This window comes from Anopheles marshallii, chromosome 3, assembly GCF_943734725.1.
Source record: "Anopheles marshallii chromosome 3, idAnoMarsDA_429_01, whole genome shotgun sequence".
In the NCBI taxonomy this organism is placed as follows: Eukaryota; Metazoa; Arthropoda; class Insecta; order Diptera; family Culicidae; genus Anopheles; species Anopheles marshallii.
The window spans coordinates 25,554,924-25,577,354 of NC_071327.1; the positions used below are offsets into that span (position 1 = coordinate 25,554,924).

At 42.3% G+C, this 22,431-nt stretch overlaps 1 protein-coding gene across 1 annotated transcript in view; it reads right to left on the reverse strand.

Annotated features, from left to right (window-relative positions):
* Positions 1-22,431, reverse strand: part of LOC128715908 (protein artichoke) — a 43,285-nt gene that overhangs the window by 6,550 nt on the left and 14,304 nt on the right. The window contains exons 2-3 of the mRNA XM_053810827.1: positions 11,421-11,565; positions 174-284 (exon numbers count right to left, since the gene is read on the reverse strand). Of these exons, the coding sequence (XP_053666802.1) occupies positions 174-284; positions 11,421-11,565 (256 nt within the window). The remainder of the gene's footprint in view (positions 1-173; positions 285-11,420; positions 11,566-22,431) is intronic.

The following is a 22,431-nucleotide window of genomic DNA, read 5'->3' on the forward strand; positions in this document are numbered from 1 at the left end:
TTCTGAGCCCCTCATTGTTGGGTTGAGGAACAGAAAAATCAAAACGAAACAAAATCATCACGCCTCGATTACTGTTAAGCCAAGCTTTGAATCTGAGATAAACCTCTATTTCTGTGTGAGTAGTAGTTTTCATCGTTGCTGCTGAATGTATCAGAAATATCTTCTTCACTTACCTCTGTGCTACTAATCGGCTTAGCGTGTGGACATTTTTTAGTGAATCCAGCGGTAGTCCCTGTAACTGATTGTCGGACAGATCCAGCGACACTAGCGAATGCTGCATAAAGCTGCAAAAGAAGGGAGAAAAGATTTAGATTGGTTGCACGGGTTTGGTCCAAAAATTGGATCCCCACCGCAGGAAAAAAAAACATTGCACGCAAAGGCCAAATCGAGAAAACGAGTAGCATCCGGACGGAATGGAGAAAATCGACCAACATGCGGTATACGTTAGCAATAAACTCATCGGAAAGTATTTTGCATCGGTGCCTGCGGGACAAAAATCGATCGAAACAGATGCAAGCGACCTACGCCTGTCAACGTAATTTTTTTTGCATTTGTCCTCGACCGAACGGTACCGAACACCGGTACACGACTCCTGACCCAGTCTCGGAACTTCCGTTTTCGAGAGATGTTTTTTTCTCTCTCCCCCTGTTGATAGTGAAGCTAAATTGGAAATTGTTTTTCCTACCGGAGAAAATCAAATTTCCCAATCCATTTGTTTTGGCTGCATATATTCTCGGCTTTTCACGTTTGTACGGGTGATGTGGTGGGGTCGGGCGCACGGCCAGGATATCAACGGGCAGACAGTTTAGCCGTAAGCAGTTATCTTCGGTCGATCTTCCGCCGCAGCAACGTACCTTGACCATTTACTGATAGAATCCGGGTTGCTTCATTTGGACATGTGGATGTTGCGCTCACGATAAGAAGATGAAGCTAATTCAATAGTTAACATTGACGGTATTAGCCGTTGCGCTATCTGGCGCTGCTCGGGGGGAGATTCTACAGAAATAGACATGGATCGGAACGTTCTGTGTACGAGACAAGACTTGGTCAGCAATGTTTGATTTCTAGGATTGTCTGGACAAGCAAGAAATTTGAAAAAATCATCCTTATGTAAGCTGATGATGTACAAACGCTTAGTACATCAAGGGGCGTGGCACTTGCCTGCTGTACCATAACTAATTGTTCTTTAAAGATTATTGACGTCAAGCAATTCCACCGAGAATAAAGCAAGAGTTTCATATGTCTATTATGAAATTCGAACAAATTAAAATCCGAATTAAACAGTTAACAATCAAATAATTAAAAATATAAACAAATCAAATAATCAAATATGATCAATCGATAGTTAAAAAATAATTTAATTACGATAATAATTTAGGTGTTTCAAACCATTTATAAATGAGGCGGCCCCTTGGCATGATGGTAGCGGCGCCGGACTTCACACGAACGGACCGGTCTAAAATCTCATCCGGACCAATTCCCCATCGCAAGGACTCCGGCTACGTGGTGGAACAAGTCGATATGACCAGCCCGCTCTAACGCCGCATGACAAAAAATAATTTATAATGTGATCATAACTTAAAAAAAACTAAAAACGCATCGAAGTACAAGTGTTAATACACTCAACATGAAACAAATTTTGGGAACACTTTTGAGCAGAACTCTGATGCTCTTTATTTTTGCTGACAATTAAAACTGCTTTAAATAAATTCAAGAGAAAATTTTAGATTTTCCCCATAAAGCACGAAGCGTAGCGCGTCGATGTTTACCAACACAAAACCATTTACACAACAAAAGGTATCTCATCCACATGAACGGGTTGCGAATGAAACTAGACAAGATCGTACGGGGATGCAACTCGGTCCAATGAATTTAAACCCCTTTTTTGCACCTTCCTCAGTTGTGTTAACATGCCCTGCCTTCAGTACAAATGAAATAACAACTATTCTCACCGAAGCGCAAGACCAAACAAGCGGCATCGAACATTGGCAATAGGGCTAGGAGACCCAGCATGATCGTACGAAGCACAAAACTTCTGACGTACTAATAACACATCTGCCCGAGTTTGTGTACACTCTCTTTATCACACTCGGTGTACATTTTTCCCACCATTTGCCCGATGTTCCCGTTTTGGGTAGCAGAACTGAATTTCCTTGTTTCTGTGCAGGTGCGGATTCGGATCGACGGACGGAGAATTGGGCGGTTAAATGCACCAGCCCAATGCTCCGGTGCCATCGAGTTGAATTATTAATATTTTACATCGCTCTCGGAAAATTTGCAAGCTTTGAACGACGACATCTTGGCTAGGATTGGTTGGTAGCATTAGAATGGGTCGGGCAATAAATTTTCCATTTTACAAACAAACACAAGTCGCCGGCCGTGCCTCGGTAAAGGTTTTTGGAGAACGGGTAAGGATACATTTTTCAGCAGTATGTGTCGCTTTTATGCCAACGTTTGAATTTGGGAGATAAATTATTATTTTCGATTTTTAAATGTGAGCAACGTTGTTAGAAAATATAAAACTAAAAATTGTGTACATTAAAAAATTATTTTGTTGACAGAGGAAAGTTTATTCTGTAATTTAAATTTTGAGCATCGATTTGATGCTCTATTTTGAAGTTTATAAAATTAGAAAGAATACATGTTTGCCATTAAATAATGTTATTCGGATTCAAGTATTTAAGTATAATTATTAAATTCCCTTACAAATCCAGCTGTTTTCAAATTAAAATCACATAAAAGGTGACGTAAAAATACCCATGACATAAACGTTCCATACCGTCTCTTGTGTCGAAGCTGCTTGTGGCATGGGTCATTAAAAGTACTGGGGACATCAATGCACGGGCACGAATTTCCATCAATCGGATCGGTCGGTCGGTCGGTGGACGTATTGTGTCTAATTTATCAACTTACCACAATCGGTCTACCGTACGTTCGCTCCAGTAAATCAGTTTTAATTCTTCCTGATTCCTTCTGCGCACGGTGCAAATCGGTGCTGTGTGCAAAAGTGACACCCGACAATCAAACTGACGTTCGTTAAGCTGCCGAATCGTACCACTCCCAGAACCAAACGGCGAAACGATGCGTCATTTTCGATTGTACCGGCTTACCCACTGCCAGTAGCACATCACATACGCTTCTCACTAACGCCTGTTCATTTCAAACAGCGGGCCCCGGGTTCGGTTGGCGCTATTTTGAGATTTCCGGTCGATCTTTGTGCCATTGCATTTGGCCTCCTTTTGCACACAGCTAGCTCACAAGGACAGGGCTTAAGCGATAGGTGGCAAAGTGCGAATATCCAGTGCAAATGGTTTGGCTTTATCCCGTACACCGTCTTCGGTGTGTGTGTCTCTGTCTCTCCGGGGAATCCCGTTCTGCAGCGTCATACCCATAAAGCTTGTCGGTGCCGGCGACATCGTCATCGTTGTCATTGTCGTTTGTCATAGTGCACTTTACGTTGGAATTTTCATCGGCTTGCATTCATGTAATGGAAATGCAGCGCTGCCAGGGCCCGGGCACTCTGTCTCGAGTCATGCAGATTTTGCGCTAAAGACGTGTGGCACCTCTCTTCCGTAAGGAGCATCCTGTCAGTATGTTCCGGGTCGTTGGAGGATCATTGTCATGTAAAAAAATGTTTTGTTACCAGTTTTGCAAAACTCTTCCGGTGGCGTGGTGCAAAATCAGCAGAAAGGCAAACGCACGGTCAAGCCTAGGCCGGAATTGTCGTGCAAGCTAGCGGAAAACTGCAACGTTCCCTCATCGATGAGCTTTTCGCAAGGAATATTTTCCGCATGAAAAGTGTATTCGGCCTCAACGGGATCGGTTCGGATGGGTATGGAGCGCATACCGCAAAGGAAGCACGGGATTGTGTCATATTCCTTGGTTCTGGTGTGTCGCGTTCTTCGGACGTGTGCCATGTGTACATTCTGGCGCTGCTTTTTACTCTTCTGCTTCTTCTTCAGCACAGAAGGAAGAGAGCGCATGGAAACGAAAGAAACCCGAAAGCATCGCATAATATATGCCGTCATATCTATTCATGGTTTTTATGCAAATTTAAATTGTATTTTAAATCTCCTTTATTTGATATCCTGCGCTTGGAAGGCTAGCCGATGTGCGGCTAGCCAAATTGGCTAGCCCGCAACGGTGCCTCGGTCCGAAGATCAACTATGTTTGATATTATGGTTACCTTAGGCTGTGGCGTACAAGACACAATGAAAAAAATCCCCTCAGCCGTAGTTTAAGACGTGGCGGTGTGTCGAGCCTCTCCATTCCGCCGGATGAACGATGTACAAAACAGTCCGAATGACGGCCAACAGGCGAACGATTTGTACGTCGATCCGTCTGGCAGGGAGTGTGCAGCTGGCGGTAGAAACAAGCACAAAAAATCCCACTTTATCCCTAGAGCGTGAACGGATTTCTGAAGGCTTTCTTATGGCTCCCAGTTTGGCATACCTTATGCATCGTGATGGAACGATTTTCTGTCGCGCCGAATGGCAAATTGCGGGCTTGTGTGAGCGTTGGTGATTTCGGTCTATGTCGTACCCCATACCGATATTTCACCAGCAAAGCATGAACGAGCTAAAAGCGGTTGTAAATTGACAATCGACGAGCGTCAAATTGAAATAGACCAAAATTCTCGTCTTTTGGGAATTCGAGAGAATTTGCTCTATGGTGGAGGCTGACAAAACTGGATCAGGGAATATCAGTTTATGTTTGAATCCATTTTCAACCAATGGGTGAACATTGTTTTTATAAATTTGGTCAATATTATTCGGAAAATTACCTTGTTGTTGTTGTTGTTGTTGTTGAATTACCTTGTTTTAAAACACCTTTTTATGATTTCTTGTTACACAATTTCGAAGAATTACATAATGTATGTATTTTTCTCGTACTCTATAAGAACTCTTCAAGAATCTTGCATCAATTACAATAGAATTGTGTATTACCAAAGCCGCAACATGTTTGGAAACATTTTCCATGGTCAAAAAGACTTATCTCAAAGTTACATTACATTAACTACGCAAATATTAGCCATAAAACTGTATGTTTAGTGAAGGTTTCAATCTGATGAGTTCGTTTAGTTGAGCATGTTCAAGTTATTTTTTATAAATCTCAACCAGTAGAAATTACAACACTACTATCATTTATCTTAACCTATTTCGTCTCACTTTTCAGAATGGAAAGTTCCGTAATGAAAGTTAAATATACGGAGTACACATTCTAAATGCAAATAATGCAGGGTTTATACCTGCACTTAATTTAATCTCCCAAGTGTCTTTCCACTTAAGGGGCAAACAGTGCATTACTAATCACTGAGTGCTACAGATGAATTGTCTGCATCCTTTGCTCTACCAGCAACCAACAGTGCCCCCGTAAGCCTGATATGTACCTGATAGAATATTACAAATCTTATTCAATCTCCTTCAACCATGAAAATTATTGACCGTATCATTTGTGGGAAGTTTAAGATGAAACTCTATTACGATTGCACTTGTACGACAGCCCAGGATGATGGGTTTTCGGGTATGGGCGGTGGGAGAGCATAGTACCAGAGTATAGCATTAGACCTTTAAACCTTTAAAACATCACTCCCACCACAAAAGCAGACGAAACGGTAGGAGGGTCATCGAAAAAGTTCGTTCCAGGGCCATGCATGGTGTTCGAGTCGGAGCATACTCTCCGAACATCAACAACTTCGTCACACAAAGGCCTTGTGCACTTTGGAGATGCTATCAGGAACTTTTTGACCACCACGATGTGCTGCAGGGTGTGTGTGTGTGTTTTTTTTTCTCTTGTTGCTGCTGCCTTTAGCTTCAAACAGTTTCTCTTTTCCTCTTGTTTTCACTCTGCTGTGTCGAGTGTTCCTTGATTTACTTTTTCCGTTATTTGTGTTCCTGGAGGTATGCTGCTTGCCGTGTTCTTGTGCACTAGCACTGCCACTGGTGCGATGCCTTCATTTTATTTTTTGCCTCCATTTCCATTCTCAACAAGAGTTGGTACAATTTTGTTTCGATTCACTTGAGTGAAGCTAACTGCGTCAGACCATTCGAATGAAAAGATGAAAAATATGCGAAGAAGCAATAGGTCTCGGTGCAGGAGAAAATGCATTCTTTTCCACAGCTCCGGGTGCAACCCGGGTGTGTTGCAAAATTTGTAGGTGGTTGGGATGGGTCGGTTTTTTCCCTCTCTCTCTCGCTCTATATTTCAATTGTGGAGCCCTGTTCTAGAACTGCTTTGGATTCCGTACATTTTCCGAAGGCAGCAAAATAAAACGCCCTCTGTAAAGCGAACCGGCCCATAACAACGGAAAAAGTTCATCATCTCCCCGCTCTAAGGTCCGGCCCTCCCACCATCCACCAGCGACATGGTCGTCCAACCGGGTGGGGACTGCCGGTAGCTTCGAATTCGATTCATGCCATTCGAAAGGCGGACTGCAGCAGAAATCAGAGATTGTACATCTTTATTGCTTTACAATTGAAAAGAAACTTCGATTGCCTCGCGGAGATAAGATTTATACGAGAGGGTTTTTCCTTCGTGTCGTGTCCTTTTTTTCTTCTTTTTGGCCCCTGGGTGCGCATTCTCGATTGGGGGTGCGCTTTTGGTGCCTCTACTCTCGCGTGCCGCTCTCAAGCGAGCTTTACATGTTGTGTTCTTGAATCACTAGACGTGATTCGTATTAATGCCCAGCCCAAACTAGAAATGGAACCAAGCAACCAAATGCTATTCCCTGGAGCAATTGCATCGGAGGCCCTAGCAGCAATTCGACAACGAAAATCCATTTTTTCGGCGCTCTTTTACCGAAGCTCCGTTTTACAGGGGATTGCATGTACTGTATGCCTTACGTAGTATTACACTTTACGCCAATGCAAAGAGCATTTCCTGCTAATGCAGCATCATTGTTTTAAATTTTTTGAGCTTTTGTGTAGTGAATTAGTAGCTTAGGTGTTGGTACTTAATTGCATTTTGATTTCAGCCTGAAGTACATGTTAGTGTAAAGTGAGTTTTCTTTAATAATTTACTTACTTGTAAATTACAGGTGTAAATGTAAGTACAAATTTCCTTGAATGTTTAACTAAATAATGCGATTATGTTTGGATTTTCTTTTCGAATCTTAAGATAGTATTCTTAGCGATTAGTATTCTTAGTTCATTTTAGAACAAAAATAATGGTAAACCTCTCTGAGATTAAAAAAACTAACGATCTTAGCAGCGATCAAGAGGAAAATGCTTGGAAGAATATTTTTCCACGCTCGTAAGAATCATCTGGCTCCAGTGGGTTGGTCATGTTATTAGAATGACACCGGACGACCTAACCCGTTCCCATTTTAGGTCGTCCTTTTAGGACCTTTTTATTTTTAGCCCTTTTATTTCGTTCCCATTGACAGAGAAGACGTGGTATGCTAAAAATTAAGGCAAATTAATGCTGGAGTGATGGCGTTGTAGCGTCCACCAAAAAAGCCGAGATATTTGCAGAAATCTTCGCTTGGCCGTAAGCAGTTTAGAGGACTCCTGCAGCAGGCGAGGACTGTGTAACGGTTGTAGCTCCGAATAAGTAAGTAAGTAAACTATTACCGTGCTAAACTAAACCGTTTGATATTAATCGTATGTAACCACGTTATTCGATCAATTTTTATTTCTCAAATTAGCTTTCATCTTTAGTTTCCGACGAATAAGCATTTTCAATTACCATTTCCCATTTAAAAGTATGTACAAAAACGAAATGTGCGTTTAAATCGTCCCCATCCAGCTAATGCCACTCCAGTCAAAATGTCATCCAAAAGTATCCGCTTTCAGGATTCTCGAGTTCTTTGTGTTGCGCAGATTGAACCTTTCTTCAATTCCATGGAAAACCACCATACAAAAACCCGTTCCCGACGCCGCGAAGTATGTTCGCTAGTGCGAGCGAACTTCATTTATGGTTTACGATGCATTTACTTTGATTTTTCCGGAACTGCTTGTGCGAAAGGGAAAACCTGAACCTCCGAACTAGCCGAAAAGCAACGGTGCGGTTTGCCACCCGGCAATAATGTGTGGGCATGCCAGCCCGGGAACGAAAAACCGGATGTAGCGCGCCGTTGAATGAAGGGTTGGCCGGAAGTGTTTGTGTTTCTGGTGTATGATGTTCGCGGCGTGTACATCGTACCGTAACGCTATTCTCGTCCCGGTGCTGTTTTGCATAGGGGTGAGCCATTCCACTACAAAGTAGAGTACATGTACGATCTGCGCGAGGGCTAGGTACGGCTGGTATGGGGAGATCTTTTTGTGCACCGAGTGCATTAAGAATATGTAAGCCATAGCGGGTGGAATGCACAAATGGATTGAGTGCATTAGCAGTACATGTAAGTCATGTACGTTTCCGTGACAGTTTGACAAAGTTAGTGACTGCTGCGTCAAAAATAATCACGTCAAGTACTTGAAATTAGCACATAACACTCGTTGTACGGTTTATTTTTTCCCCTCTCTCTATTTCTCTCTTTCTCTCTGCCGATCCATTTTCCCTCCATTTCCGGTTGCACCCAACATTAACACAAAAGATTAAGCTTTTAGTCTGATTGTGCCACGATCACTACGGAATACTATTTAAAAAAAAACATTCTCAACCAGCAATGGAGTTCAAACTGGTTCAACCAACACAGCTAAAAGTGCTCGAAACTTACCATACTTAATAGCGCCTTAATAGCTTTGCTAAACATATGACATAGCATAGATTCCGTTCCGGTATAAATTTAAGCATATTGTGATCTTTATTGCAAGCTGCACCGTTCTCGAGTGAGCAAATGTTTTGCTTTTAAATCATAAAACTTAATGCAGCAAGTGCTAAAGATGCATTTTGTAGGTTAGCTTCGCTCAACCACACTTCTTCAAAACTTCCATCAGGCACGGCACTCGGGGAAAAAGACATTGTCTCCTACACGTTTCCATACCGTCCGTGACACGATCACATTCACGGAAGCTGCTCGTTACGGAGATGCCAAGGATCAAACCGGGACTATCTAGAGAATTACTTGTGTGCGCAGTTGTACAACAAGAACTTCGGTCCAATTTTCCTCCGCAAACATTCCGAACCCGTTTATGGCTGATGGAAGTGCTTCGGTGAATACTATGTGTACACCCGACTGATGTATATGGCGTGTGAGTGAGTAGGTGGTTGCAGATGTTTTTTTATTTCTCTTCTCCACAATCTTATCGCACCGGGACGGGCTAGTGGGAACACGGGTGACATTTTGCTGGTGATGCAACCGACTGCACACGGTCGTGCAATACGTACGTAGCACGGAGGGCGAACATTCAACACAAAATATTGCTAATCTCTTATGGCGGTAAAACTTTTCACTAGCGCTACCCGGTTCTGGTGGCAAAAGATTGTACTAGAACGGGCTGTTAGTACCGACGGTTCCGAAGTTTGGAACTGGCATATAAATCGTGGTATAGCAGTGCTTGCAGCTTATGTTTATGCAGCGCTCCTTTTGCACAAGTTCTATTGCATCTTGATAGTTGTGTGCCCCGTTCAATGTGTACCATAATAGTTTTCAAATGGTACGGTTTAACTGCCATTAGATGCCAATGAAGGATTCAAATCTGTGGCATAGAAGCTCCCGACCGGGAAGGGATGTTAGTCAATGGTGTTTTTAGAATTGTTATCTGCTTTAAAATGTTTGCTTCAGCGCGAATTCCCACAGTGTATCGATCGCGTTTAAAGTGTGTCGTTTTGCAGTTAGGATTTCATTGTTAATTATTCATAAAACCACTTCCCTGTGCCGTTGTTGAGGAAAATTGCTCTATCATCCATTACGCAAACTGTTGTTTTTTTAATTCGGAAATTCCACTAATTCCCGCTTGCCATTGCGCTCTGGTTTGCAATGAAATACCTTCGCATTTGCTTCAGCAAACCGCGTCAAAATGATTTCACCTTTAATTTATCATCCCCGCTAATTGATGGCTCATTGCGAGAAATTTGCTAGAGTCAAACACGGAATAATGTACACCCTCCTTAGTTAAAACTGGCCCGAAATCCGATTTCATCCAAGTAGCTAAACAATTTCCAAGCGGGCACCCCATCGGCGTAAGACGCACATTATAAATCATCTTCAAGCAAATAAAGCACATTTCGTCGTTTCATCGTGATTCGCGACTCGGCTGTTACAAAATACCGTCGAAGCTTAATTTAAATTTTAACATCCTATTCATAACTCATCATGAAGCGTCAACTCCGTCCCCCATATCCGTCGTCGAGCGTCCCCACTCGCGCGTCCTTGCGCGTCCTTCATACACCTGGCCAAGGTTCAATGCGCTGAGCTTTCGCATGTATTCGAGCATTACCTTACCCACATTCACCCGCATTCAAATCAAAGCGTTCGCTCTTTCGGGTGACGGCGGTGAAGGAAAATCATTATAAACTAACGATTGAAATTTTGCTTTCCTGTGTTCAGGGGGCGCTTTCTCTGGGTGTATGTGTGTCTATTTATGTGCCGAAGATTTGCGGTTGTTGCCACCGGCAGTAGCTGCTGTTCATTCATTTCATTTCACTTTTTTTGCTGCTGTTCCTTCCATCTGCTTCACGTCCTGTGGATTCGATTTCTTGCCACAAAAGCTTGAGGTGTTTTTTTTTTATACTGTGTTACTAGAATTTTCACCTAGTGAAAAAGAACCATATCCATCTCTCGTTACTAACATGGCAGCAGCTCATAATCGTGTTCGTTTCCCGTCTTACGACCACGGGTGGATATATTGTGCAGCTTTTCCAGCTCTTGGGAAAGCGTTAAAAATTGGTGCCCTCTGTTGGAGTATGCGGTGGTGAAGACAGGAACGGCCGCACAAAGGGTCCTTGAATACGTGCTCTGCCTGGTATGTGCGATTGTGCGATGACCAGTGGCGTGCTTTAACCACCGGTACCATCATCAATCATAGCTGTCCAGGTTGGTTGGAGGGTTGTGCTATGTGCTTCTTTCTAATTTTCCCACACTCACGTCATGCTACCGCCTGCCTGACTGTAACGGTAGGGACGGACCACCTACGGGTGCAAAGGGGCACGCTCATTACCAACATACCATCATGCTGGGCATAATGATTCCCGCAAACAGCCAGCAAAATGGCATTGCGGCAGTGAAGCACTGCGGAGAAAAACGACAAAATCGCTTGGAAGTTGTCGTACTTCTGCTTTCAATTATCACCCGACGATGAGGGATGACGAATGGTCAGCTAACGCTTTTATCCACAATCGTTTTAGTTTTTCAATATTTCACTCCACTGTTTCTTGGACGAACAGGAAACGGAAGTAGTTCACCGGTACTTTGTGTCTGAAGAAATTTCGTCGTTTAGTTTGTCACCGGCGTCCTGTGCGGCGTTTTCGTTCGTTCGAAGGTTGCACTGTATGTGCTTTATACTTCCCTATTAACTGTTTTTTTTTGTACATTTACTTACTTGAAGCTCTTTTCCGAAATATCCTGTATTTTGTTGTCTACCAGCTTAAGCGACTCCAGCCGCAACCCTTGAAACGTTTCGTCGTCCACGTTGTGGATGAAGGTGCGTGACATGTCGATGTGCTTTATCGTCCCGTGCAGAAACTCTGTGACGAAATCAAAAGGAAAATGATTAGACTTCGTGAACGCGGTGGTGTCTATGCGGTACGACAACACCTCGAGAATGGGGGAAAAATAACCGAAACGAACAGGTGGGAAAACAAACTTTTCTCAACATTTAGTGCTGGAAGGCTTGAGATATAGAAAGAGGAGTAGAGAGTAACCTCTGCAGCGCCAAACGATGAACGATTTGTGATCATCGGGCGGAAATAATGCGTCTTTTGTTTAACAACGAGAGTTGATGCGGGAAAGCGAAATGTTTATGAATGGCACCGTGTTGTTTTCTTTTGGTGTGTATTTACTGGAAAGCGAACAAACCCCTCAGGAGTAGACGAAACACAGCAAGAATTATCAACAATTCTATGCTGCTCTCTTTGCTCTCAAATATAAGTAGAATAAACAAAAACTGCACAAAATGAAGCTGCAAATGTAGCTTATGCTACAATTTAAGACATCAAATATGCCATAATACACTCGGCAAAAGTCAATATGTTCACTCTAAATAAAGCCAGTGTGCTGCTTGGGATTCCAAACAAAATGTCACAATACAATCAAGCCCTATTTATTCTACCTATGAAAGCTATTTTGAGCACATGGTTCAAGGTTTGGTGCCGTCCGCTTCAGCTATCACTTCCGCCCTGAGTTCCCTTCTTATCATCCCAAAGCACAATAGTTTTCCCACTCTTTTTCCAACGCACCAACAACTCCCGAGGCAATCACCACTATCATCATCAGCCTGGCCATTGTCATGCCAAGATTGCTGTGGAATCTTGTGCTTGCTCAGCTTGCCGTAATGATTTGAATCTACCTTTCATTTCCTTGGTTTCGTAGCAGCTACTGGCTGTCGGATAGAAAATCTTGCCCGATGCGCAAGGACGTAACCGATTTTCCCATTATCACGTCTATCGTATAGCCCGAAACCCGAAGGTCTACCCGAAAGGTTTTGTCTGATCGAAAGATGACCCACACCATACCCGGGGGCACAACAGCATCACCGTGTGGTGTCCAACATAACGAGTCCCTCGAAACGGGAAACGGCTTATCATGACAACACGACGAAGGAATCGCTCATTCTTTGGTAAATTTAATTTTTCATAATCCTTTAAAGGACCGATCGGAGGACGCAACCGATCTAAGGCAGATTCATCGTTCACCGTTTACGCAGTAAAACAGATCGGGTGGATGAAGAATCATCCTGCCCGAAGTGGGTCGTCTGTGGGTGAAAAGAATTTGAAGCGAAAATTTAATTTTCACTTCAACGCAACGCAACGTTTGCGTCTTCCGTTTGGCGCTGCCAAACACGATGCTGTGAGTCATCTAGTTCTGAATCGTTCTGAGCGCGCTTCCCGGAAGGACATGGTCTGGTGGAAATTGGAATGCGAAACAACTGGTGCCTTGCGTTCGAAGAACATAGTCATTGACAATCTTTCATCTGTGACAGGTACGTAAATACATTTTCTCTTTTCTTTACGTTGTTGTCGGTGTAGATGGTGTTTTTCTGTGTTTCATTTAATTTAATGGTTCTAAGTGCGTTCACGCGTTTACTGCTGGGTAAGTCTATTCAATATCGGTTGGAAGGTTTTCATTTACGGCCATGATGAAATTGGATAATCATTTCGGTTGCTTAGCTTGCAAATGGATTCACGGGAATCAAATCGTTCATGCGATAGACACTTGACTGCTGGATCCTTGTGAACGCGAGTAAAATTTAGAAATTAAATAAAGAAGCTTAGCTTATAGAACGATTGACAGCTGAAATCAATTGTCTTCCAGAATTGTGTTTTTGCACTTAGAGAATTGGAAAAGATGAAAACAAGCGTGTTACCAATTATTAAGAAATAAGTAATAGAACAAAATCAACCAATTTATAACACAAATGCTGGAATAATGATAAATAGATATCAGCAACATAGAAAAGACTGTATCAACCTATAAAAAGGATTGTGAAATAGATTTCCAACTGTACTGATTACCTTGATGACAGGGTCTGATTATTTCGTGCAACATTGTTTCGTCAGATTTAAATAATTACTCACATTTTTCCTACTCATTGCTAGTTTGCAATTGTATTTTTCATCCAATAAACATAATAATAGTCACTTCTGCTAGAAGCATTGCGACACTGGTGTCGCCATTTTAGGCAAGTGACTATTTCTAGCGTCCGTTTGATGAAATTCCAGTTGTCTGGCTGTTTGTCCCATCGCATGCACCAATACGTCTTGAAGTGCAAAAGATACAGCGCATGAAAAGTAGAATCCTTCAGCAGCAGTAGCAGCTGAGCCATAAGCGTGTCAGTTGGACAAAATTCCTTTCCTTGTCGTTTGTCGCACAATGTTGAAGCATTTTGAACAAATAAAAACCAATGGCAAAAATCCGACAATCAAAATGGCAAGTGCACCAACAAGGGACCGGGAATGGCAAACTATTCATCCAGCAGGGACCAGCTGCTCCAGCGCTCGCTCTTGCAGCATATAGCACTACGTCGCAGAATGCATCGTTTCAGCCTTTTGTTGGGAAGACTACGAGCTTGGCCATCTCGCAAGTGAAGGGAAGGGACTTTTCGGGACGAGACCACAAAAACCGACAAACCGAGAAGCTATTCATCTCTTTTATCTCCAGCTGACAGGACACAAACAGGATATCATTTGAATTTTGCGAGAGCAAGTTTAGCAAAGTCAACCTAAAAGTGAAACTAAGCTCAACTCTAAGCAGGTTCAACCCGTGCCGGAATGGTATAGCGCTGACATTTTGGCACCCGATGTTTTTCCAGTTGAAATGTGAAAAGTGGTAAAGATTGGAGCGTGTGATGCAGCTACTGCTGCAAAATAGCTCCTGGAACAGCTGGCGGATCCTGTACCCCGGCTAGTGAATCAACAGATTTTAATCGGATTGCTCTTGGGGTGTGCCGATGAAATCGACCTAGTTTAAGACAAGGTGTAGGTTAAGTAGCTGGTTCTTTATTTAAATCGTATAAGTTTAATTTTTCAGAGTTGTTGTGGTCCTTTCGTGCAAAACATGAGAACAGAGTTAAACTCCGAGTCATGATATAGCTATCTTCTTTGTTTTGGCCAGTCAATAATTTGGATTTTTATTGAAGCTGCACATTTTGTTTATTTTGGGGATGTTTTTCATTAAATATCACGAATATTATAGTCGTTGCAAACAAAATCTTTAACACTCTTTAAGACACTTAGTACTCGGTATTTTTACTTTTCTCGAACTTCTCGTTCTCCTAAGCGAACTAAGGGGTGCTTCGGATGAGATTTGATATCTGTCTTATCGGGTGAAATTGCTTGACGAGAGCAAGCTTAATCTTAACAAACGTTTGCAACATTCACTCATATGTCGTTGCTTTCCTTAGGAATACTCCATAAACCAAACAAGAGTACATGCTTGAGATCCCGAACCAGTAACAAAATATGTCAATTTGTACTGTTTAGTGAATGTATGCATTATGTTTACCTGCCAGCAAACAAGGACGATAGTGTCACTCCCGAATGCGCATATATAGTTGCTAACGACATGTAACAACGGTTTTACATGCTTCCCACGAAACGACCGAAATCACAAAACACCATTAGGTCGGCGAAACGAGGGTTTCATGTTTTTGCCCAAGACGTCGTCAGCGGACTGGAGATCCTATTTTCGTTTAATCCTCCGGTGAAACTTCGTAATGAATTAATGTATTCAGCTGGTTCACCGGGATCAACAGAAACGGTAGAATGGTTGGCTTTACGCGGGATGCTGCCTGCGTTGGTGGAAGTTACTTTATCTTCAATTAAACTTTTTTTTCACTCAAAATTTTACCTCATTCCGTTGGTTTGACTTTCTCAATTTTACACAACCAGCACTGAGCACAGAGCTGTGTGAAGAGTATGACCAAGCGAAAGGAGGAAAAGAGCACACACACAAAAAAACGCACATAGCGATGAAGAAAAGTTTCGGCAACCGTGCATTCGCGGCTCCGGTGAGACGAATTCTTACGGGATTCTTAACCGGTAAGATAAGACCCCAAGAAAAGTACTGCTGCCAGCGAAAGGGACAGAGCCCCAATTTCTGGCAGAAAACCACCGAAGGGCCCTGTGTATGACTCCGCTAAGAGAAGTGAATTGTGGATGTTTGCGGTTGTTTTCTTTTCTTTCGGTTCACTAACGTCGTCACTGCATTTCTCGAAGCCGAAAGTTTAAAGTAGTCGTGCCGAGGTACAGGGACTGACTGACAAAAACGAACGGAAACTGTTCGGGCAGATTGTGTGAAAGTAAACCTTGTATAAATTCCCTCTTCATAAAGTTCTCAACCTTGATGGAAATTCAAAACCCCCGGCGGACATGCGAGAGAAACAAAATATCGGGCTCCGTGCTCTTGGGTCCGGGAATTTCTTTCTACCGGGATCACCGGAGCTTGCTTGTCAGCCGGCGGCACTTTTTAGGTTGGACGGTACCAAAGTTTCGCGCTGGGTCGTGATAGCATTCCGAGCTGGGATTTTTTTTTGTATGTTTTCCATTCCCTCCATTTCCGCGTGTGTCTACCAGCCGACGTCAGCGCAGCAAAGAGTCTCAAAATCACGGATCGAGCCGGATCGCCGGTGAGCGTCTCATCGGATTTTTAGAGATGAGCAAGCAAGCAGCTACCCCGTGAAAGGTATGGCGGGAATAAATCGATCCGTTTTAATGTACTTTTGGAAGTGCAATAAAAATGATGAATAATTAAATTCCATCCTGCCCGCTGGCCCGAGCGATAAGCTGCATCCGTTTGCTTTCCACCACCTGATGAATTTGATTGCAGACAAAAAAAAATCACCACGAACACACACCCACTAATACAGTTCATGGCGTCTGAGTTCGATTTGGGATATGCCATTGCGTGCAGCGTGGTGTGTTGGTTTAAAAGTTTCCATTCGTTTAATTGGTACTAATGCCCGATTTGTTACAGCAAATCGAACAAACAAACCACTGGCAGGGAAGAGTTTTAAGTGCACCGCTATCGTTATCTGCTCAACGCACGGTACAAAGGGAAAGATTTATGGATTTCCCTATCAAGCGGCTGTGTGCAAGCGAACGCAAACGTTTCTAACGATTGCTCATGTTCGACAAGAGTTTCAGACGCCATGCGATACGTACCCTTGTTCTCTCGTCGCTCGTAAACGGTGATTAATGCTTCGCTTGAAGGAAGAAACTGTTGAATTGAAATCGTGTCAACTTTGTATTGGATGCATAAAAATAGATTTATTTGTATGATTTCCTATCAGCTTCTAAGTGGCAAATACTTATTTCTCCTTTCTTTTCTACAGTTCTTAAAACATGTTCCAGGCAAGTAGTTATTTGAGAATAGTTGATTTTGTTACTTAAATGGCTCTGTAAAAAGTAATGATGATTTTAATAAAACTCGTTAAATGTTTATCGTTAAACAAACACACTTCACAAAATAACATCAGGAATTTCTGCCATTTTATGATTTTTCTATGTCAGAACACCGTTTAAGTCATCTATCCAGATAAGAATTATCTCAGTTTTTAATTTATTATTTATTGTTATATTCGAATTGATAGAAATTTTGGACCTAATTAAAAAGTATGTAACTGTTTTGATAAAAATATGCAAAGGACATGAAGTTCATATTGTTTATGTCACTAACAATCTTGGTGGTGACTGTTAGTAACGGTGCGAGGTACCGGTACCACGCGCCAGAGGGCGCTATTCGCGATCTATGCGTGACCACCACATAAGGACCCGCCTCGGGTCGGCTTGGCCACGATGGTCATTCTTTCAACCAGCGAGTGAGAGTACGGTTGTTTTTTTAACCACGCGCTATCGTGTACGAAAAGTAATAAATCGGGACGGTTTGAAGTGTTAAAAGAGCCGAGATCGTTGGTTGAAGGACGTTTGAAAGAAATATCGTTGCAGGACGCGACGAAATTTCGAGTTGCAGGACGCAACAGTTTAAATTTGTTGGCGCTTCACTATCATAATTATCCTTTTCATCAACTTTGTCTGTTTTAGTCTCAATAAACCGAGTTGCTTTATAGTTATGTTCGTCACTGTATTAATAATTATCGTCATAAGAAAGCACAGAGATTTGCCCTTTTGTTTCCTAGATTTCTAAATGCGATATGAATTTCATTTCTACAAACCGTGCGGTAGGATGATAATCCGTTTCAAATGAAATAATTAAACATAACGCTCTGTCATGGTCAAACCGTGTTTGCAGCAGTCTAAATTCGTACCATCCATATGTTACAGGATACAGATTTCAACGTTTGAGTGTGTCGTATCCAGCAGAAGGTTCGAAACGTGCGATTGTAAAACCACCGTATCTAAAGCGCAGTTCCGGTTCTGGTGTGTGGATTGTCACAAAATACTACCATTAGTCCCGACAAGCTTGTGAAATTAGCCTACCGGAGTGGTTCAACGCCACTAGTCGGGGTGAGACTCTCCGCAAACGTTCCGGACCAATCGAGCTCGACACAGCGGAGGAAACGTACATTATTTGCCGTAACATCATGTTTACACGAAAATATCCTTTTCTTCGGCACCTCGCGAACACATGGCAGCACTTAGCCGAACGTAAAGTGTAAAAGGGCTCCGTTTCCGCTTGCCTACATAGTAATTTTCAATGCGTCGCTATTCGCCCGGGTGAAGCGAAAATCTTTCGACCCTCTGTGACCAACCTTTTCGGGTTTTAATAGCAAAGTTCCACCACTAACACTGGAGCACGGGAATCTTCTCCGTGGCAAGCTATTATGTGTGCTGGGTAATGACTGTACGGCTCAACACCGGTGCGCCCAACGTTTGTTCGTGCGACGGAATTAGCTTTTGCCATCCAGTTAGTTTTTTGGTTTTACGATCTGCTGTTGGAAACGCAAATATGTTTACACTTTGTCGCCCTTGACAAAACATTGAAACGGTGGAGCTCGAGGTTAACACGATGTGCAGGGGTTGGACGAGCATGGAGTGATGAAAAGAAGAGCCTTGTATCAGGCTGGAACTGAAAAGTGACCTTTTTTTAAGAAATGAGGTTTGCAGCCGTATGTGGCGCCTGGTGAGAAATCGTAAGATATTTTATGAATAGTCAAAACTTGAGCAAATGATATGCAGGAAGTAATGAATCTCCTAGGAATTGGTTGATATTAATTGAAGAAGTTGCAAGTTTTGAGGCTGTTGGGCTTTTGAGACGTTAATGTGTCACAAAATGTTGCTTAAAAAGTTGATTTAGTTAAATTTTTTGCTATTTTGAGTAAGGCATAATATGAAATTGTAATATCTCGCACGAAACCTTTTGAAGCTCAAACCAACTTAGTTGTAAAACATTTAATTCCTATATCACTTCAACTAAAAAGGACTTCTTGGGCCGAATCTTGTTGAACAAAAAAGATCTATTTTATCTTTGTTACTCCATTTTCAAGGTTTTCCTCATAATAAGCCATCATTTGCGAACCGAATACAATCAAACAGGTGGAGTTGTTGAATAGATAAATAAATAAAGCACTTGCTAAAATAAACCCAAACTTCCCTTGCACGGTTCGTGTCGTTTTTTGTTTCATCCGAAGACCGACTAGCTTACCGAAGCGTGCACAATCGGAAATCCATTAGCAATTAATTTCCGAATCTCCTAATTCAATTCAGACAAAGGCCCCCTAATCTTTCAGCTTAATCTCACTTTCGTTTTCGGCCTGCCCTCCGACCTGATGCCCATCGTATCACCCGCCAGTCATCGTTGGGTGGCTTGAGGTTACCAAGCAAGCGAGTGCGCGGTCATACACCCGTTCGGAACGATCATTCTAACTTTCCCACTCATCTTTGTCGGTGTTGCTATTTTTTTCCTTCACCATCCTTCCCATCACCGCGCACCGCGTGGACGCGGTTCGTTCAGATACCAACATTCGCTTTATGAACCGAAACAGCTACTTCGAGAAATCACACAAACAACTCACTGACACTGCCATTTTCCTTTCCGACACCGTCTTCACCCAGGCATAATACTGTCTCGCAGCATCGCTGGTTACACGGAACCACCAGAGTCGCAAAACTAAATAAATAAGTAAACAATTCACTAATCTGATTAGGCCGCTAGGTATAAACTTTTCCACCAAAGAGTGTGAGTGTTTGTATAAGCTTTACGATTTTTCCTGCTGCTTGTGTTGCTTGCTTGCGCGAATTACGAGCACGTGGGGCTGTGCTCAGTATGTTTTTGTCAATAGCTTATTAGGTTGGGGTCTTCCTTTGGCAGGCCCGAGGTGATGGCCTTCACTGGAAACCATCGTCAATCCTTCGGCATCTGTGAATCGAGCGAATCACGTTGGCGAAGCTGCTAATCACGCGAGTGAAACCCTCCGCCCTCATAACGTCTTGGCGAGAGTTTAATAGTGCTTGTGCGATGTTGAAGGAGCTTATACGACCCACCCAGCCGGCCTGTAGGATATGCGGTTGTCGTTCTAATCGAGTGTCACCGTTGGGGAGTGATGATGCTAAGCTGTACGGCTGTACGATGCAGCGTGGTGAAGATGATGGGCTACAAATTGTCTGATTATGGTGCGATATTAGGAGCCTGTGGATGGTTCCCAATAATAAACAACCACTCCTGAGATCAAGCAAAGGTAGCGTTGGAGCACGGGAATGTCGTAAAAATAAATATGTTTTCGCCAACAGGTTAAGCATGAATTGGCTGTGCGGTGCCATCAGTGTTTGTCGATTTTCGTAATAATATGTGGCTATAAAAATTGGTGTATAAAACCGGCAAGGTGCATATTTCCCCCGAAAGGGGAGTTTATTGGTGGGAGAATTTGTTAATTAGTCTGAATTATTTAATGGCCTACGATCGAAAGAAAAACCAAGGACGTTTCTAGTGCTGCTAAAATATCATGAGTGGAACAAAATAAATCCCTATTAAAATATAATTTTGTTAGATATTTTATACAGCATGAGCATCGAAATGCAAAGTTCAGATATTAATCAAGATTCGTCGTTGAACCACTTATCTAAATCAACATGTTCTATTTAACCTTTAAGGTAAACAATGTCAACAACTTTGTGAACCGGTCAGACGATGTGTTCAGTTTTATATTTCCAAAGCACGCAATTACAAATCAAAGTTCAGACTCTTTTGCAGAGCACTCTTTTTGCACTCTTTTGCTTTCCAAAGTATTTCAACATAAAACAAAAGAGCAGTCTTATTGAAACAAAAGTAAAGGAATTGTGCCATTTCCCATCGTGGCAAGGCACATTCGTATCGTTGCGAATATTTGTGGATATTTTTATGCAAAACATGGTCCCACGTATCGTAAGAAACGTTGCCGACCATGATGGTAGGTTGTATGGATCAATTAACATTGATTACTGGTGTGGAACACTGTGCGTTGTAAATCACCCTTGGCCCTTGAGCTGCAATTAACCGAATCTACATAGCACACTGTATATAAAGAATGATTTTTTCGAGTATGTTACTCCTTGCAGGTAAGTTCGTAGGGTGATTAGGAGAAATATATTAATACGAAATTCATTTCAAGATTTTGCTCAACATTCTTTTCCAAGGACTCAGTTAGTCTAGAATCCTCTCAGACTATGTAATACTCGCGGCCTAATTAACCATTTGAGATATACGAACCTTGTGTTATTATAGATTTGGGTGTAAATTTATTCTTCGAAAGATGTTAAGTGATTTCATTTGATAAATCAGATAAAATATTTAACCCCCAAACTGCAACAATCAATGGAATATAAGGTACTGGGCGCCTCCATAGAATGGTCAGTAAGGCTATTTAATTTCAGCATTATGTTTTGTATGGCAGAAAAATTTTGAAAACAAAACCGTTCATTTGGGTTACTGAGTGAAATAGATGAGAATACGCATTTTTGTTGTATCCATATTCCATCAGAATAAACATTTATTTTACCAAAGTCACAAATAGCAGATGAGACAATGTTAAATATTGGCCGCATCCATAAAACGACTCTCAGCTATAGTTCTTTCTTAGTAACTTAATTATTATATGATAGCGTGTACGACTTAATCAACTAGGAGAAAACATTCTTCATCATGTGTTGTTGAGTGGAACGATTATGAACATCGAAATTGGCTCATTTCCATCAATACAAACATTTATATTACCAACAGCATACCTAACAGGAGAGAAAATCTGAAGTACTGGGCGTCTCCATAGAATGCAACCTATAGCAACAACCATTCCTTAGTAACAACAAAATACCAAAGCTTGTTTCGCTCCTTTCGCAGAGACTCCCTTTTTCAACAATACGAAACTTTCCAAACCAGCTCTCATTGATTCATTTTCACGCTGAAGGTGGCACCACCGGGGTAAAGTGAGATACACCACGCAAACGGTACAGCAATGTTACTTTCCGTTGACTCACGTTTTGGGTCGAAAACCTCGACCTCGTACCAAGCGAAACTCGCACGTGCTCGAATATTCAGCACTAAGTTGCATGTTTAATTCACTGCTATTTGCCACGCAATCCGCTCACACCTACGGAAAGTTTTCAGTACGCTGCATTCAGTCTTCCGTGACGCTGCATACCGGGGCGGTAGGAATGTTCGTATTGTCACCTAACGAAAAGTGTCCTTTTTTCCTTGTGCGCCAGGTGTCATTTCATGCTCACTGCGTCCTGAAATCAATTTGCCTAGAGAATGAATACCTCCCAATAGCCCCTTCCTGCCCCGCCAGGAACGCGAAGTGGTCGGCACGTTTGGTCCGAAATTTGTCACCGTCGACCATGCGACGAGAGCTGGCTATAACAAGCGGCGTGATTTAAAGTTCTCATCGGAATATTTCTAATCCGCCCCTGTGCTTAATTATCGTGCCATGATGCAATTATACAATCATGCAAATATGGTTCTTCGTG